This window comes from Salvelinus sp. IW2-2015, unplaced genomic scaffold (genome assembly GCF_002910315.2).
Source record: "Salvelinus sp. IW2-2015 unplaced genomic scaffold, ASM291031v2 Un_scaffold564, whole genome shotgun sequence".
NCBI classification, from domain to species: domain Eukaryota; kingdom Metazoa; phylum Chordata; class Actinopteri; order Salmoniformes; family Salmonidae; genus Salvelinus; species Salvelinus sp. IW2-2015.
In genome coordinates, this window is record NW_019942576.1 from 659,891 (window position 1) to 680,142 (window position 20,252).

The following is a 20,252-nucleotide window of genomic DNA, read 5'->3' on the forward strand; positions in this document are numbered from 1 at the left end:
GGAGGCATGGAGGAAGCTAGGAGGTAGAGGGGAGGCGAGGAGGAGGTAGAGGGGAAGGCGAGGGAGGGAGCTAGGAAGGTAAGAGGGGAGGCGTTGAAGGAGGAGGCGAGAGTGAGGGGGAAAGCTAGGAGAGTAGAAGGGGAGGCTTGAGGGAAGCTAGAAGTAGAAAGGGGGGAGCGTTGAAGGAGCGAGTGAAGGAGGGTAAGGAAGAGGGGGAGGCTGAGGGAGGAGAGGCGAGGCGTAAGGGCAGGATGGAGAGGAGAGGTGAGGAGGAGTGAGGATGAGGGGGGAGGAATGTAGAGGGGAGAGCGAGAGAGGTAGAGGGTGGAGGGCGGGAGGAGGAGGCGAGGTGATGTAGAGGAGGGAGGAGTGAGGAGAGGGGGAGGAGGAGGAGGTAGAGGCGGGAGGATCGGGGAGAGGGGAGGTGAGGTGCAGAGAGAGGTAGAAGGGCGGAGGCGAGGAGGTAGAGGGAAGGGAGGAGGTAGAGGAGGGGAGGAGCGTAGGAGGTAGAGGGGAGGCGTGGAGGAGGGAGGATGTAGAGGGGGAGGCGAGGGATGTAGAGGGAGGAGCGTGGAGGAGGCGAGAACTGTAGAGGGGGAGGCGAGAGAGGAGGAGTGGAGGCGGATGTATGAGGCGAGGGTAGAGGGAGGCGAGGAGGTAGAGGGGAGGAGGAGGAGGAGGCGAGGATGTAGAGGGGGAGGCGAGGAGGTAGAGGGATGGGGAGGAGGAGAGGAGGAGGAGGGAGGAGTGAGGAGACGAGGATGAGGGGAGTAGAGGGGAGGCGAGGAGGAGGAGGCGAGGATGTAGAGGGGGAGGCTGAGGAGTGTGACGAGGAGGTGAGGGCGAGGAGGTGAGGGGGAGGTAATGAGGGGAGGGGAGGAGGTAGAGGGGGAGGACGAGGAGAGAGGCTAGGGGTAGAGGGAGCGGAGGAGGAGATGTAGAGGCGGAGGCAGGTGGAGGCGTGGAGCGAGGAGAGGAGTGCGAGATGTAGAGGGGAGGCAGAGAGAGGCGAGGAGTAGAGGGGGGCGGGAGGCTGAGTAGGGGCGGAGGAGTGAGGCGAGGATTAGTAGGGGAGGCGAGGATGTGAGGGGAGGTGGGAGAGCGAGGATTAGGAGGGGATTGAGGCAGGAGGGAGAGGGGAGGCGAGGATGTAGAGGGGAGGCGAGAGAGAGGGAGAGTTAGAGGGGAGGCGAAAGGTAGAAGGGAGGGAGGGTAAGAGGGGAGGCGAGGTTGGAAGAGAGGCTGAGGATGTGATGGGGAGGCGAGGGGATGGAGGGAGGAGGTAGAGGGGAGGCGAGGAGGTAGAGGGGGAGGCCTGAGGAGGCAGGAGGCGAGGATGTAGAGGGGAGGCGCAGGAGGTGAGGGGGAGGGGAGGAGTAGAGGGGAGGCGTGGAGGTAGAGGGAGGCGAGAGGTGACGAAGAAGAAGGGGAGGCGAGGAGATAGAGGGGGAGAAGAGGAGGTGGGAGCGAGGAGGTGTGGGGGAGGCGAGGAGGTAGAGGGGAGAAGAGGAGTGGGGAGGCGAGGAGGTGGGGGAGCGAGGAGGTGGGCGGAGCGGCGCAGGAGGTGGGGGGAGGCGAGGAGGAGGGAGATGATAAGTATGCATGGGGTGGTTGGTTGGCGTGGTTAGCACAGTGCCAGCTGGTTGACTGGAGAAAATAAAATGTACTCTGTCAACAGTGATAGCCAGGAGGGTAAACAAGGGGTGGGCTTTTAGCAAACCAACAATCCTACGTGCTGGACGTGACTGTGTGCAGACCGTAGTGCTGGACCAATATTCTAATTCTACAGACTGGACATCAGAAAGTGTTCTGACCTCTCGACTTTTTCCACATTTTGTTACATTATAGCCTTATTCTAAAATGTATTAAATAGTTTTTRRCCCGCATCAATCTACACACAATACCCCATAGTGACAAAGCAAAAACAGGTTTTTGGAAACTTTTTTTTACACCTTTTTCTCCCCAATTTTGTGGTATCCAATTGGTAGTTACAGTCTTGTCTTATCGCTGCAAGTCCCGTACGGACTTGGGAGAGGCGAAGGTCGAGAGCCATGCATCCTCCGAAACACAACCCAACCAATCCGCACTGCTTCTTAACACAATGCCCACTTAACCCGGAAGCCAGTCGCACCGATGTGTRGGAGAAAACACCGTGCACCTAGCGACCGTGTKAGCGTGCACTGRGCTCGGCCCGCCACAGGAGTCACTAGTGCGTGATGGGAAAAGGACATCCTTGCCGGCCAAACCCTCCCCTAACCAGGACCACGCTYGGCGAATTGTGCGCCGATTTTCCACAGGTGGACTCCAATCAAGTTGTAGAAACATCTCAAGGATGATRAATGGAAACAGGATGCACCTGAGCTCAATTTCAAGACTCATAGCAAAGGGTCTGAATACTTATGTAAATAAGGTATCTGTATTTTTTGTATAGCCATTTTAGAATAAGGCTGTAACGTAACAAAATGTGGAAAATATCAATGGGTCTGAAAACTTTCCAAAGGCACTGTATATATCCCTATTTTGAGGGGAAGAGGAGGATTGGGGGTCTATAAGCAGTAGCCTTGCCATCATCTCATTCCTCCTGAGAGCTATGCGCACACACATGCTGGCTGCCCTTTCTGTCTYACCCWGGCTGGTGTTGTACTTACATCCACGTAATTTGCATTAATGTAGTCAGAGCTCTGCTCTCCCTCGATGGCCTGCAGCCGGACACGGGAGTGATCATCTGGAGGACGACAGGACAGAGAGAGAGAGAGAGAAACAAGGGCCCCATTAGTCATACGAACGAGACGGAGAGGAAAACACTGGTAGGCCATCCCTGTGGAGGATAGGGACTATGAAGTTTAAGGTCATCAACTCCTGCAGGTACAACTACCAGGTCACTGTGTTTTTCTCTGACATATGCCCTATAGAAGGAAGCCTTTTCCTGGTTTAATAAGTCATTAGGGTACAAGTCAACGGTGGTGTGGAAGTGAACTACGCTAGCACTGTTCAGTTTCAGTTCTCCTTTAGGTTTGGGATTCACAGAGAATGATCTGGACCCAGTGAAAGAGTACAAATCACCAGATAGTTGCCGAGAATAAGCTTTGGTAAATCAACCATAGTGAAGTGTGCCTCTACTTAATCAAAATCACCACGACAGAGCTCTGTTATGAAACAAGTGTCTTTCCATTAGTCAAAATAATTCAATTTGACTAATAGGAGAGATCTCCTCTGTTCTCTCTTTCTCTCCCATTTCACAGAGGAGATGCTAACTCACCCTGAATGATTTATTCACTTTAATTATTACAGCCGGCAGAAAACTGTCAGTCCATCCAACATGCCCTGCAGCTAATTGGCCGCCGCGCCGGGTGGAGAACTGTGATTGGTCGGTTGCTCATTTGCAGAGACAGGAAGTGTCCGGATTCTTATTGCCGTGGAAATGACAGGGGCGGTCTCCTCGTTGGGGGACTGGTATAGCTGTGAGGGTGGTGTGTGTGTGTGTGTGTGTGTGTGTGTGTGTGTGTGTGACACCCTCGGCAATGTCTCAAGCCCAGAACTGAAATTGTTCCCAAGTCAGGGCTCATTTTCATAATTGCAAAGGCAATTAGTACTGTCTGTGTGTATATGTCTGATAAGATGTCAGTTGTCGTGACAATCACAGCTTAAAGATAACATTTTCAGAAAGAGAATGATCGCAGTTCTCATAGTTAACATTCAGTAGAACCATTTCATATGTTCCAAACTATACACTGCTCTAAAAGGACAAACAATACAGCCTTGATATTTTTCACAATAATGTTCACAAATAGGCRCACACTGAGAATTCATATCTAACTGAGGGATTTGACTGACAAGACAAAAAAAATAATAATGTTTGTACCCACATGCAATGATGTTTCCGTATCGGTTCTTCATCCTGTTCTCGTCTTTCTTGGCAGAGTCCCATGGTGCAGACTGTCCTTCAAAGAAGCTCTGTGGAGGGAAGGAACGAAAGAGAGAGAAACAGAATAGAGAGAGAGAGGGGGGAATAGAGAGAGAAAGTGTTAAACAGGAGGACATGAAAGGTTCAAAGGGTTAGGAGGTCAGTTCTTTACATGGACAGCACAGCTCAGCCGTGGATCCTTTCCAGTCAAAACAGAGATATATCCCCATCATTATTAAAGATGAGAGGAGGCAGGAGAACGGCCTTCTGGGAGCGATGTCAGAGAAGGTGCCCATTAGGCCACCACTGAAGCCAATCAGAATCTCCCTAACCTCACCGAGGTAGAACACCAGTCCACCTTTCAAACGGTACCCACATACTCCTCTGAAAGACTAGTCCCCGAAACATACCAGAAGATGAAATAGAACACACACACACGCCTGATCAAAAAACTCTGCTCGAGCACAGCACCTCATGATTTATTCATAGTATGAGTTTTTAGGAATTCTGATCTTGCACCGGAACACCCAATTAGGACTAATTATGAAAAGAAATGTCATTGCTGGAGTGGTGCTGTTGATTAATGGTTCTTTACCCAGGCTAGGGGCTACTGCTTTCCCCCTGTAAGTTAATGTCTCCTCCACTTCCCCCCAAAATCACCTCTCCAAAGAGTGTCAGAACGTATAAATGGATCCTAATGATGTCCTGTTATTTAGCCGTACCCATCACACGCTCTATCCAATACCTCTCGCTCTCTCTTAGTCCCATCAGACAATTCATCTGATTACATTTGATTGCTTGCAGTGGAACTTATATTTACCTGTAAATCCTCCCCCCCACCCTCCCCCCCAGCTCTCTCATGCGCTTCTTCCCCTCGTTCCGAGAACAAGAAGCCTTGATCAGTCCTCTGAGTGGATAATAGTAACAGCTCAGTCCCCATGACGAGGAGCCTCTTCACACTGCCCCCTCCCACCCCACGGCATACGCAATGAGGGAAAAGGCACCACCACTCCAAATCAAATGATGGTGAACTRTTGGTATTTTCTGAAAGGTGGTGACTGGGATGCCTAAGGTGTGAAAATATGGCATTTATTAAAAGTCATCAATTGGCTCACACAGCCATTTGACTGAATGAGGATGAAGGAGTAATCAGAAAGGAGGGAATAAAGTTTGTATTTTCCTGAAGACGTCTTTGGTGTCGAGGATCTCCGGCATTAATATGCAAACAATCCTTTGAGTACACATTTTGACGTCACCTTGAGATGAGCTTAAAAGACCAGCCTTATCACCTGACCTTTACCAAGCACGGTTGGGTGTTGGAAAAACATGCCCTTACAGGTCTTGTTAACCGCAAGGGACACTTTGAAGAGAAGGCCATAGTTTAATGCAGATCACTTTCTCTCTCTCTGAATGTCTCAGAACTGGCTGCAGTAAAGAGGCATTAAACACAGTTTAACACATGTTGACAATAGTGCAGATGCTTAGTCTCCTCCCTCCATCTCCCTCTCTAGGTTTAGAGTTTCAAAGCGGTGCTGGTTTGTTATTCATTGCTGCCGTGTGTCTTTCAAGAGAGCTATCTTTTCATGTGCAAGACGTGACAAGGAGCTGCCCTGGCGAGCGAGGGAACCTGGGGAGGAGAGGATTGATAGAGAGAGACTCTCTCTCCCTTTCCCTCCCTCCAGAGGTGAGCGGTGTCAACGAGAAAAWAATTACTATAAAAAAATCTGGAATTTGTCAAAATAGTTTGGGAAGAGACAGAAAACACAAAAAAATATGTGGTGTGAAGTGCACCGACACTGGCAGGTGTTCAACTATTCATTGTGTTACTTCATAATTTTTTCTAGTTCAGGTGTAATATTTGACTGCCAMAAATAATAGATTTGGCAACAATGTCTCTTGTGTTTGCAAGACTTCTACGAAATGTGTGGCTCGAGGGAAAATACAAAATTGGGTAACACACCATTTAATTTAAGACATGTTAGAGTTTGCAACATGCTTTTCTGAGCCTATTAAATCACCCAAAAGTTGGATATATAAAACATAATATTGAATTATTAACATCCATAACAGCAAGCTGTGGGGGAATTACAAGTCAAATGGCTAGGAGGTAGCTCCAGGCTCCATCTATCCCCCTTGGCACTATCATACTAATCTACCATTGGCCAGGTTTTCCCACCACCCGCCAGTAACCCTTAACGTGATTGGTGGATGGTGGAAAGCCAGTAATGAATTCAAAGCCCTGCATACTCCCCCCCCCCAAACATTTTCAAAGTCTTAAACAGATGATTTTCATGGAAGTAGAGCTACTGAGATGAGATCTATGTTCGGCTCTCACGAGACCAAATCCAAACGAAGGTGCTCTCTTACCCAAAATCTGATCCAAAACAAACAAGTGAAAACATGGTTCCTTCGGCTCACGGCAGCTTCTGAATGGCTGGGCACTGGTGTTCAGTCTCTCACTCACATGTGACACCAACCCCTTCTGATTCCCAAAACACCATTGAGATTTCACCCTTGACACTACTGACTACAGAGACTGAAAACCCTCCTCAGAGGCACCAGACGTGGTGGGTGCTCAGACAAAGCTTCAGCAGCAAAACGGCTCGTCTGCATTTTTACCCCAATAAACACACATAAACCCCACACATCAACACACATAAACCCCACACATCAACACACATAAACCCCACACATCAACACACATAAACCCCACACATCAACACACATAAACCCCACATATCAACACACATAAACCCCACACATCAACACACATAAACCCCACACATCAACACACATAAACCCCACACAATAAACACACATAAACCCCACACATCAACACAAAGGCACATTTCAGCAATTAACATAATGCTTGGGAAGATGCTGCTCGAATGAAGCCAATCTGAGAAGATAGAAACAAGTGTTATGATGATGTATTTTTAACATTGGAAAGTGTTTCAGAGTGAGATGGTGTAGTGGTTATGGAGGTGGATATGAAGCAGGAATAGTAAGGCCTATTCATGAGTCAGGGTCACAGTAAAAGCACTATATTAATGGGTGTAGATACAACGTAAGTTGATCTCAAGGAGTCAATTGGTTTCAACTARACTGAACACAAATATAAAATGCAACATGTAAAGTGTCGGTCCAATGTTTCATGAGCTGAAATAAAAGATCGCAGACATTTTCCATTCGCACAAAAAGCTTATTTCTCKAGATTTTMGTGCACAATTTTTTTTCCATCCATGTTAGTGAGCATTTCTCCTTTGCCAAGATAATCCATCCACCTGACAAGTGTGGCATATAAAGAAGCTGATTAAACAGCATGGTCATTACACAGGTGCACCTTGTGCTGGGGACAATAAAAGGCCACTCTAAAATGTGCAGTTTCGTCACACAACGCCACAGATGTCTCAAGTTTTGAGGCAGCGTGCAGTTGACTGCAGGAATGTCCATCAGAGCTGTTGCCAGAGAATGTAATGTTAATTTCTCTACCATAAGCCACCTCCAAAGTAGTTTTAGAGAATTTGGCAGTACGTCCAACCAGCCTCACAACCMCAGACCACGTGTAACCACGCCAGCCCAGGACCTCCACATCCGGTTTCTTTACCTGCAGGATCGTCTACCAGCCACCCGGAAAGCTGATGAAACTGTCGGTTTGCACAACCAAAGAATTTCTGCACAAACTGACAGAAACCATCTCAGGGAAGCTCATCTGTGTGCTCGTCGTCCTCACCAAGGTCTTGACCTGACTGCAGTTCGGCATCGTAACCAACTTCAGTGGCCATTGGCACACTGGAGAAGTGTGCTCTTCATGGATTTATCCCGGTTTCAACTGTACCGGGCAGACGGCAGACGGTACAGGCGTCGTGTGGGCTAGCGGTTTGCTGAAGTCAACGTTGTGAACAGAGTGCCCCATGGTGGCGGTGGGGTTATGGTATGGGCAGGCATAAGCTACGGACAATGAACACAATTGCACTTTATCAATGGCAATTTGAATGCACAGAGATACTGTGACGAGATCCTGAGGCCCATTGTCGTGCCATTTTTAAGGTATCCGTATCCGTGTACCCATGTCTGTATTCCCAGTCATGTGAAATCCATAGATTAGGGCCTAATGCATTCATTTCAATTGACTGATTTCCACATATGAACTGTAACTCTTTGAAATTGTTGCATGTTGCGTTTATATTTTTGTTCAGGGTAAGTATGATCAGAGTCTGCCAGTCTATCTTGTTGGTTATTTTTGGGATGTAAGTTATCATACCAAGAGAGCAAGTCTTTCATGACTTAAGAATTCAAATGGCGTCTGACTGCATTATCATCAACACAAATCAAATATGTTTTTTTCCTTTGAAGCAGAGACTGGRCTGAACTACAGGAGAATCATTTACTGTGTGTCTGTGATGAATTGTCTACAAACACTTCCATTAGACAGGACCTCTGCTCTGTACTGTAGTGTCAACTTAACGTCACTCATTTCACCGTTCTTTGATTCTCATTGACCAGGTGGAATAAATCTCATCAGATACATTTTTTGTTGTTGTATTTTGTGGTTTGTTAAATGCATGTTTTTGGACACAGACAACCAACAGCAGGTAAAGCATTATAATCAATATCAGGAACTATAGGTTGTGAGATAGCTGCATCTAGGGTTTCTGTAATACTGCGACAAAGCTACAATCTAAAAACATAGTTTACAATCAAACCAAAAATGGGACTTGCTTACCTCGTTAATCTTTTCCATAGATAACGTTATGGAATAACAAGAAGCATGGAATCGGGGGAGAGATTAGAATTGATCAGTTTAGTGCTCGGCTCGTTGTGTTTAGAGAGAACATGAGAAGAGACAGTGGTAGCAGAAAACAGTGAACGAAACGGGGGGGGGGGGGGGGACACTACAATGATTCGCCGTCTCTAACTTGTAGAGGCATTACAAATAGAAAGGTAGAAAACAATAGAAAAACAGTGAAGAGAAGCACTTTCAGATGGAAGGGTGGAGGAAGAAGGGGGAGGGGCATAAATTATTCTGCACTCTGTATTTTTATGACTGGCAATACTGTATTATTACACTAGCAGCCTACCTAAGCCCTAAAAACCATCAATCTATATCCATAATGAATTGAGCCCTCAGGGAAGTCCCAAACCACAGGGCCAGCCCGGGGCATGGGAGATTGGATTATTGATCTGATCCCTGTGTTGTTTCATGTGTAAGTAGAGGGTATAGCTAAATAAAGTATAAGATGGGAGGGGGAATGGTGAATAGTTTATTACAGGTAAATACCAGTGGTGGGAAAAGTATCTAATTGTACCTAAAGTAAAGATACCTTAATAGAAAATGACTCAAGTAAAAGTGAAAGTCACCCAGTAAAATACTACTTGAGTATACGTCTAATTGTATGTGGTTTTAAATGTACTTAAGTATCAAAAGTAAATGTAATTGCAAAAATATACTTAAGTATCAAAAGTAAAAGTATAAAACATTWAAAATTCCTTATATTAAGCAAACTAGACGGCACCATTWTTTTTTTTACAGATAGCCTGAGGCACACATKATTTACAAACGTAGCATGTGTGTTTAGTGAGTCCGCCAGATCAGAGGCAGTAGGGATGACCGGGGATGTTCTCTGTTTAGTGAGTCCTCCAGATCAGAGGCAGTAGGGATGACCAGGGATGTTCCCTTGATAAGTGCATGAATTGCTCCAGTCCTGCTAAGCAATCAAAATCTAACGAGTTCTTTTGGGGATCGTGGAAAATGAATAGAGTAAATAGTATATTATTGTCATTAGGAATCTAGTGAAGTAAAAGTAGTCAAAAATATAAACAGTAAAATAAATTACAGATACCCGCAAAAACTACTTAAGTAGTACTTTAAAGTATTTTTACACAACTGGCAAATACCCTCCGTAGAAAAGGTAGAAACTCCCTTGTAATGGGTTGGAAGGTGAGAGGGGTAGCTTGTGTATACAGTATGTACACACACAAACAAGTGTTTTCAAGCACACACACACACACACACACACACACACACACACACACACACACACACACACACACACACACACACACTATGGGAGGGCGAGGAAATAAGGCACTGCTGTGACAGTCGTTAGCTTTGTCATCAGCTTCTGGAGAAAAGCGCTGTTCCCATATAATTCACATATACTGACTCTAGGCAGAGCTGGCAACTCGCAATGGTCTGAGCCATTAACACAGTCTCAGCCTCGGAAATCCCCCATTAGTGTATGCGTGTGCTGTAGGAGTTTTAAGATTTAGAAGGCACATTTTTTTCACCAGGACGGTTGTTTAGCATTGTTAGGTAGCCAAGTGGATGCCGTCAACGGGGCAGTAAGGTCTAAGCAGTGTGGCGTGCAGTCAACAAACTGCAGGAGCCCAAACACTATGTGAGAGGAATTAAAGTGGTGACAAACATTGGAACGGAAGGAGTGTGTAGACACAAAACCGGTGCATTTATGTGCAATAATAGCTAGTGAGAAGTTCATTTGCAGAGACAAAAAGTGACAAAATCATCTAACAAGCAATGAATCTAAACAAAAGAAAAAGAGAATGCTGAAAATAAACAAGAAAGAATGCAAGCAATATAGCAAGAAAGAGGACAACAATAGAAAGAGACACAACCTGGGACGCCTGTGCTTGGTTTGCTTCAGAGTAAGGGAGTCTACAAAGACAGACAGACTGTGGAAGTGATATGTGAGGACATTAGTGGGTGCGTGTGAGGACATTTTGATATGAGGGGGCATTTTGATATGTGAGGACGTTTGTGTGTGTGAGGATTTGCCATGTGATTGAGGAGGGTGGGACCCTACATTTGGCAGGCAGTTGGGGCTCTCACCTCGTACTCCTCCTTGAAGCCGTAGCCCTCMGCACACTTCATCTGGGTAATATGCTGGAGTAGGTCTGCCACGCGGATGGCCGGGTGGAGCTGACCCGTCTGGTAGGGGGGCACATCTGCCACATCCCTCTTCTTCTTATAGGAGTGGCTGTGGGACTGGACCAGACTACTGGTGTCACTGGTCATGGTGTGGTTCTCATCTAGAAACCCAGAGAGGAGGGACGAGGTCACAAACAAATACATAAACACTGGTCAGGACTGGAGTGCCCCACAACCCCGTACAGACAGAGGATAGAAAACACTCTTGACATTATAATGGATGAACACGGGGTCACAGTATAGTTATTCAATGAGAAAACATGAAATGAACAGGAGTTACTTATAAACTACGTTGTGCTCAACTAGTTATTACAGTGTTTTGAAACGTGGTGAACACAAAATAATGGAGCTCGTATCTTAACAGATAACATGGTGCAAAATAAATTTATTTACATTATACAATGAGGGGAAAGAGCTTTATTTCTATTGCCGCTAGAATAACCCTCACTTCTCACAGCGCTAGCTTGTGGCTAACTTCTCACAGCGCTAGCTTGTGGCTAACTTCTCACAGCGCTAGCTTGTGGCTAACTTCTCACAGNTGGCTAACTTCTCACAGCGCTAGCTTGTGGCTAACTTCTCACAGCGCTAGCTTGTGGCTAACTTCTCACAGCGCTAGCTTGTGGCTAACTTCTCAATAAAATCTTTTCTATCCGCAGAATTTGACCAATGGCAAAATAAGGTTGCACAAATGATGGAATGGCGGCGGTGAATGGATGACGTGGGTGCACGATCAAATGAAGTGGGTACTCTGTTCGGTAACTATGTCTTATGGGAAACCGTAAACAAATAAAGTGTCAGAGGCGTGAGACCCCTGTTTAAACAAAGTGGGGGTAGGGGTTGTGGAGTGTGGGTGGGACGTCATATAGTCCACATATGCATTAGGCAACACTGTCCACGGGTGGAGTCAAATCCCCATGCTAGGTAATGGCTTCACAGGGGGAAGGGGGGGGCGTGAGATGCCCTAACACAAGTGCATGCGTAGCAACACAAGATGGGAGAGCAGGCCCCAAGGGAAGGCAAGCTCCTTTCAATAGCATGACGCAAGCACACACACACACACACACTTCCTCACCCCAGAGAAAACAGGGCAGACTGGCAACTTACCATTAATGGGCACTTTATTAGAGGACATAGGTTAAATGTGAAGAAGAAAAGAAGAGAAAGGAAACAGGGTATAAGCAACAATATAACGTTTAGGCATGAGCACCTGCACAGTTTTAATTTTCTCTAGCTGTTTCTAGGCACCAACATGTTTTTGCCTTTCCGGGAGTCCAGTCCTAACCAACTATTCAGTTCAATTGGACACCTCACAGAAAGCTAGATTTGGGACGCTTTAGTTAGGGTTGTGTTAATTTGGTTGGAATCACCTAGAATTGACCATTTCAAATGTAATCAATGCTGACAAAGACATGATAAAGACGTTTTGTTTTCTGAATGAATAAAATATTAATTTGACATTAGCCAAAACAGTTTAACTAGTAAAAAACTAGTCCAGATAACGTTTGAAAARCTCTCTAGAAAACAAMTGGAACCACCAGCTAACCCTCTGTGGTGCTGTAAACGGTGAAAGTGAACACTGGGCCCAAGTCCGAGGAAACATCTAGAAAATCACTAACGCCATTCTTCCTTGAGACACTGTTGTGTTCTGCATCCCTACTAGCCCAAAGTGTGTACATTATCTGGTATGTTGATATGTGTCTGTCAAATATCTACATCTGGTGTTTGTAAAGTGTATTGGGAAAGTATTCAGACCCCTTCACTTTTTGCACATTTTGTTACATTACAGCCTTATTCTAAAATTGATTCAATTGGGTTTTGATCATCAATCTACACACAATACCCCATAATGACATCACAATACCCCATAATAACAAAGCAAAAACAGGTTTAGACATTTTTGCAACACTTTTTTATATACATCTGAAATATCACCTTTACATAAGTATTTAGACCCTTTACTCAGTACTTTGCTGAAGCACCTTTGGCAGCGATTACAGCCTAGAGTCCTTTTGTGTAAGACGCTACAAGCTTGGCACACCTGTATTCGGGAAGTTTCTACCATTCTTCTCTGCAGATCCTCTCAAGCTCTGTCAGGTTCGATGGGGAGCGTTGCTGCACAGCTATTTTCAGGTCTCTCCAGAGATGTTCGATCGGGTTCAAGTCCGGGCTCTGGCTGGGCCACTCAGGGACATTCAGAGACTTGTCCCGAAGCCATTCCTGCATTGTCTTGGCTGTGTGCTTAGCGTCGTCCTGATGGAAGGAGAACCTTCGCCCCAGATTGAGGTCCAGAGAGCTCTGGAGCAGGTTTTCATCAAGGATATCTCTGTACTTGGCTCGCTTAATCTTTCCCTCGATCCTGACTAGTCTCCCAGTCCCGCTGCTGATGCTGCCACCACCATGCTTCACCGTAGYGATGGTGCAAGGTTTTCTCCAGACGTGACTCTTGGCATTCAGGCCAAAGAGATCAATCTTGGTTTCATCAGACCAGAGAATCTTGTTCCTCATAGTCAGAGGTGCCTTTTGACAAACTCCAAGCGGGCTSTCATGTGCCTTTTACTGAGGAGTGGCTTCTGTCTGGCCACTTCACCATAAAGGCCTGATTGGCGGAGTACTSCAGAGATGGTTGTCCTTCTGGAAGGTTCTCCCATCTCCACAGAGGAACTCTGGAGCTCTGACAGAGTGACCATCGGGTTCTTGGTCATCTCCCTGACCAAGGCCCTTTCTKCTCCGATTGCTCAGTTCGGCCGGGCAGACAGCTCTCGGAAGAGTCTTGGTGGTTTCAAACTTCTTCCATTTAAGAATGATGGAGGCCACTGTGTTCTTGGGGACCTTAAAAGCTGCATAAATGTTTTGGTACCCTTCCCCAGATCTGTGCCTCGACACAATCCTGTCTCGGAGGTCTACGGACAATTCCTTCCACCTCATGGCTTGATTTTTGCTCTTATATAGACAGGTGTGTGCCTTTCCAAATCATGTCCAATCAATTGAATTTACCACAGGTGGACTCCAATCAAGTTGTAGAAACATCTCAAGGATGATCAATGGAAACAGAATGCACCTGAGCTCAATTTCGAGTCTCAAAGCAAAGGGTCTGAGGGGTCTTTACTTATGTAAATAAGGTACTTCTGTTTTACATTTTTTATTAATTAGCAACATTTTCTAAAAACCTGTTTTTGCTTTGTCATTATGGATTATTGTGTGTAGATTGATGCAGAAAAACATAAATTTAAACTATTTTAGAATAAGGCATAAAGTAATAAAATGTGGAAAAAGTCAAGGGGTCTGAATACTTTCCAAATGCACTGTATGTTGTCTATTGTACCTGGCTGCACAACAAACTTCCTACCAAGACAAAGATATTGACACTTTTCTCTATATGAAAGGGGTTGAGACTGACAGTTGTACTGAAGGAGTTTATTAGGGTAGGTTAAGCAATAGTTACATTGACAAAATGACACAAACGTGTCATTCCTCAACTTTGCCCTGGAGCTCTCCAACGTTTGCTACTTTACATGTTCGTTGCTATGGCGATGGGAACTACTTTYTCTGTTTATATGGATATTATTTTMGGGGGGGTTTGCTGTGCCACTCCCCCTCATCCAGTCCACATTGTCTGTCCATGCATATGAGAGGTCATAGACATACGTGACGTCACACGCACGACACGGAATGCGGATGGGATGGAGTGAATTAGCCAACCTCAGCTTGATTAGAAAGAAACCAACCTTCTGGTCTGACAAAGAAAGAAAAGCAGGCAGGTATGAATGTGTGAAAGCCATTATCAGGAAACAAACCAATCCAAATCACTATCTCCATCTCTCTGACTCTCTCACTSTCGCTCTCCCTCGCTCTCTCTCTCTGCTTCCCTCAAATMCACAGCACCTAGTCTATTTTGGAATAGTCCGTTTCAGTTGGTCTATAAGCATAAGGAATGTATTGTAGGGAAAAAAAGTAAGAATGTTRTCTCACCCAAGATAGCGGTTGGCACAAAGGGATCTGCCCACAACCCAAAACCAGTGCAGAGCAGGGTGTTAACAAAGAAGAGACAATATAGCAGTGAATAAGGTGACGCGCTCCCCACTCCAGGTAAGTCAGCAATATTATAGCAGAGCAGTTACAGTTTGTTATCATCAAGTGGCAAAGAAAAGCTCCAATGGAAGAACAGCATCAATAGTTCATTTTTAACATTATAAGAGATAAGTCAGTTAAATGTAGATCATGTCCAACATTATCCATCGAATAGAATATACATACAGATRAATTCAAATCAATCTACCAATATGGCTCAAAATGGTTGTCCCAAATAGTATGCTGAAGTGCAACCGCTATAGAGCAATTAAAACTGCAGGCAAAAAGAGAACAGGCATCATTACATCGWTTTGGCAGGCCACCATTAGATCAAGCAAACCGTTTATCGAACAAAGGCACAAGCACCTAGATCGGGATTGGCCATTCGTTAAAGAGGTCAAAGTTCAAGGGGTCATAAGAGGTCATCAGCGGTTTTAGACAGTAGTAGAAGCAGAAGGCGTTAAGAGTTAAAAGATGAGGTAGTTTACCTGGGTAGTAGGAGGTGGGTACGGTCGTGCTGATTGAGTTAGTCTTCATGGTGAATGTCGAGGGAGAGGCAGCTTTTAGCAAGAGAGAGAGCAGGCAGTAACACAATGGTCAATAAACTTCAGTGGAAGAATGAATAGTATATTTCTTATAGTATATTGGAATAATGTCAAGAAACTAAGACATTTCACTATTTACTGTTCTGGCTACGCATATGGATACAAATACGCTAATGCTTTTTAATGACTATTTTTGAATAAGTGACAACAACGGGCTGTGTTCATAATACATATTCAGCCAAATCAATAAAGGGTTCGGGTTCGTTGATAAAGCCGGCACAGTACACTGAGCGATAGTCGCCGTGTTTGTCGGTCGCCATCAGGCAGCTGACATTAGTTGCCTACAGTGACCCTGCTGTTAGTCAAGGATATTGCGATATACAGCGGGATAAGGTCACGGCTGAATGGCTCTGTCGTCCAATGAGAGCATGTTTATTTATTTATCCCCAACGTTTCCCAGGTCACTCCAATCTGCCCGGCGACACGTCGGCCGGCCCCGTCAGGCAGAAATGGCATTCCCCTCTTGCAATATTAAACGAGCGCCAAACGATCCAAGACTCGTTCACGGTCGTGTTCTCGCTCCTGTCCCCTTTTTTCTTTTGACAGACAGATGAGGCGCSCGTGGCGGTTAAGGGGAGAGAGAAAAATGCCTCGTGACCCTGGCACCTCCTCCTAGCCTTCAGAGTTGAAAGACAAACTTCAGGGTTGTAGCTTATTTACTCTCCAGTAACAGAGATATAAGAAGGTCTAAGAAATATAGAGAATATGATTCTGGAGATCCTCATAATGAAGGGATGTCTTAATGTCATATAGTTGAGGGATAGGGGCACTTGGAAGCGGAGGGGGGGGGGGTACAAGGGGAAATCAGATGGTGATGAGAGCCGCTGACCCAGCATGCCAAGCAATAGGGGCTGACTAATGTTTGGGCCTGGGGACCACCGCTGTGGGGGGGGATTAGGGATTGTACCTCAGCCAGGGTCAGCTGTCCCTGGGTGAGGAGGAAGGCCAGAGGGGTGGAAGCATGACAGATGGGGAAGATATAGGCGGCAGGTAGCCTAGCGGTTAAGAGCGTTGGGCCAGTAACAGAAAGCTCGCTGGTTTCGAATCCCCCAAACCGACTAGGTGAAAAATCTATCGACGTGCTCTTGTGCAAGGCACTTAACCCTAATCAATCCTGTAAATCGCTCTGGATAAGAGCATCTTCTAAATTAATCCAATTTTTAAAAAAACGTTGATCTACCCCCCCTCCCCCACTCATGTGTCAATATGMGATACCCATAGAAGGAAATGAAAGGCTAGTAAGAGGTAAGAAGGGTTTGAAATAGGCACAGGATCAAAAAKGAGGATTAAAGCATTGACAGCTTTGGAAAATTAAGGGAGGAAGATCTGAAACGATAAGTCCTTATTTAGATGCTGTATCGGCAAATTATAGTCGAGCTGCCTAATAAGTAAACAACACTGAAGACATTTCTAACATGCTTGGGTATCGTGGGTTTTGCAAGAGCCTTTCACATGACTTGATCATTGATAAAACAGAATTTGTTTAGAATTTAAAGAAATTGCTCTAATGTACCAGTGTTAYTCTATGTTACCTATAGCCTTTTCACACTACTGTGCCCGCCTAAACCAAAACTGTTTTTCTTTTCACATTGTCCTTTCCACTACGGTTCCAGTGACTATTGTGAATGTGTAACCAGGCCAGCTATGTACAGCTTGGTTTGGCTGGGTTCAGCTCAGTGTGAAAAGCCTTCCATACTCCCCGGCCACCAATCCACAATGCCCTGGTGGTAGACACTCACTTCTCCCGTTGAGTGTGTGGCTGTGGGTGTCCATGAAGGAGATGGCCTCATCACAGTTGGTGCCCTGCTCTGTGTAGCTCTTGTCCATGGAGTTCACCATCACCGTCATCTCCTGTCGCGTGCTGCTCAGTGTCTCCTTGCGCTTCTTGGCCAGTTTCCTGGTTTCATACCAAACACAATAGAAAGAAGAAAGGGTCACAGGGGAAAACACTGAAAAGCTAGTGATACAGTAAGCAATATGCTAAATACGTATCATAATCAAGCCTCATATTGACATGATCTGGTTCATACCTGGCGCCAACTAAGATTTGTTTTATTTCAAGCCTCATATTGACATGATCTGGTTCATACCTGGCTCCAACTAAGATTTGTTTTATTTCAAATACTATTATGGATTTCATTAAGCCTGCGATTTGAACCCAGGTCTGCTGTGGTTGTTGTCTTACATCACATCAGGCCTTGCTGTGGCTAGCAATTCATGTCTCCTCATGAAGTGGAGATGGACAGCGGAGATGAAATCTAGTCTGCATCCAAACAGTGCGACAAACTAGCTACCTTTCTCCTCATTCAACCCAGAGGATACACTGTATATTTTGCTGCCATATCCCCCAGTGTCATGTAAACACAAGCCCAGATCCTGACTCTTAGGGCAGGGCGTTAGGTTGGCCCAGATCCTGACTCTTAGGGCAGGGAGTTAGGTTGGCCCAGATCCTGACTCTTAGGGCAGGGCGTTAGGTTGGCCCAGATCCTGACTCTTAGGGCAGGGCGTTAGGTTGGCCCAGATCCTGACTCTTAGGGCAGGGCGTTAGGTTGGCCAACTGAGGGAGATTCTAGGAAACAAGGACGCCCTTAAATACAGTACCTGCTGGCCCACTCCCTGCTAATGTAGTCTCCTGGGGCCCCATGTCAGCGGCTAGGACAACAGCCTCGCGCACAGACAGACAGATGATACTTTAAGCGGATTGGATACTTAAAGTCTCCCCAGTCCAGCTCAGCTATGGCTTGTCCTCCATTGCAGGGGGAGACTGTAGAGTAGACGTTAAATGTAGTTGTCAGAGAAAGGGGGCTGCTGTYTTTTCGGCAGGAGCAACACATGGGCCATGGGAGGTTAACACAAAGGGGTTGTCATCTTAGGAAACAGTGGTGTGGTTTCAGAAGGCTGAAACCCGTATGATAGAGAGTGGGGCAGATCCATAGAAATACAAATGGCATCAGCCACTAYTATTCTATACTCTATAGGCTGAACACACTCATTGGAGAGAACCGCAAACAGGCCAATGAGAGGCAGATAACCAATAAGAACGTCTGCTTTCCAATGGACTAACCCTTTCCTTTTGAGCTGAAAGCTTGCATTGAGTTCATAGCACTTAAGACATACTTTCAAAGTAAAAACATTGGGTTTACAAATGGGATCCATTTTCCACTTAGCTCTTTTTCCTCTACAAGCTTAATCAGGCCAAATCGTAGCATTTCAGAGCGCTCTCTCTCACTAATGTTGCTTTTCCTCAGCGCTCCAGCTGTATGGGTCGACAAAGAGCGTGTGTGTGAACGGTGCCTTTGCAAGCGCCCAGCTGGCAGTAACAGAGAGACCTTGGTGAAGCCTTCATTAGGGGCCAGCCACTCCCCACAAGCACCCATCAGTCCCCCTCTGTGTCGTGATCACTGTGCTTTTATGGGGGGCTGAGAAAGTGTAGTGTATGCCCCYTTTGCAAGCCAAGGCAGTCAGTGAGGGGTGCCAGACATTTTGCCAGCCCTGAGATGGCGCTGTTATACCGGGGTCTACGAGGCTGGCATAGGACCCTGCATTCTCTGGCYAGAGCCAACTTTCCACCAAAACACCGTAGCGATGCCAACCCTGTCCTGGCTATTCCTCACTAACGACTCCTGAGTGAAAACAGCCCAGCCTCCTTACACCCCAGCCTCCTTAKCAACCATCAGCAGCAAATAGCAAACATCTAAATGGGACGCTGCCCAGGCAACCTGTACCTGAGAATTTCTCATTTCCAGGTGYGTAGTAAATGTCTCCGAATCCCATCCAAAGTGTCCATATTCTCCAGCCTCCATTTGCAGTGACCAATGTCCATTTGAATGCAGCCAGATGCAATAGAATGCCATCTGACTGCTCTTCTTGTTCACTTTCTCCCTCTCCCATTCCTCCTGAGGGGTGGGGGGCTAGGAGTTGGCCTTCTCTAATGGAGCCCCCCCCCAGCGTTAAGTGGTCTAAAACGGGGCCGACCCCATCTTGCAGTCAGAGCATTAAACATAAATGAATGAAAGTCATATCACCCTCTCTCTCTCTCGRGCTCATTCTCCCCCTCTATGCCGCCCGCCCGTCTCTTTAGACGCTCAAGGTCAGTCGATCCTGCATTTATACGAATGGAAGAAAAGAGAAACTATATTTTGCTCTTTCACCCTATTTCGCCGGAGGGGTTTTACTGATGCACACAGTGAATGAGTAATGCAAGTGGGTCTTCTCCAACTGTCAGGTTGAGCTAAACTTCTGAGAAGTATCCACAGGCAGGTCCATTTTAAATTTGTAGATGAACTCTAATCCTTTGGTATCTAAAAGTTCTAGAACTCTCGCTCTTGCCCCCACATGTGCTGTATCCACCTTGGAGATGATGCCACCTTCCTTATGCATCCTCCCTGCTTCCCTATATAACCTAGCATCCTCCCTGCTTCCCTATATAACCTAGCATCCTCCCTGCTTCCCTATATAACATAGGCACCTTCCCTGCTTCCCTATATAACCTAGCCCCTTCCCTGCTTCCCTATATAACCCAGCGCCCTCCCTGCTTCCCTATATAACCTAGCGCTTCCCTGCTTCCCTATATACACTAGCGCTCTCCCTGCTTCCCTATATAACCTAGCGCCCTCCCTGCTTCCCTATATAACCTAGCGCCTTCCCTGCTTCCCTATATAACCTAGCGCTCTCCCTGCTTCCCTATATAACATAGCACCTTCCCTGCTTCCCTATATAACCTAGC

At 46.1% G+C, this 20,252-nt stretch overlaps 1 protein-coding gene across 1 annotated transcript in view; it reads right to left on the bottom strand.

Annotated features, from left to right (window-relative positions):
* LOC112068574 (receptor-type tyrosine-protein phosphatase mu-like) overlaps nt 1-20,252 on the bottom strand; it is a 180,546-nt gene that overhangs the window by 36,033 nt on the left and 124,261 nt on the right. Inside the window, 6 exon segments of the mRNA XM_070438203.1 lie at nt 2,649-2,725; nt 3,867-3,954; nt 10,755-10,954; nt 14,823-14,849; nt 15,410-15,481; nt 17,266-17,423. Coding sequence (XP_070294304.1) covers nt 2,649-2,725; nt 3,867-3,954; nt 10,755-10,954; nt 14,823-14,849; nt 15,410-15,481; nt 17,266-17,423 — 622 coding nt within the window.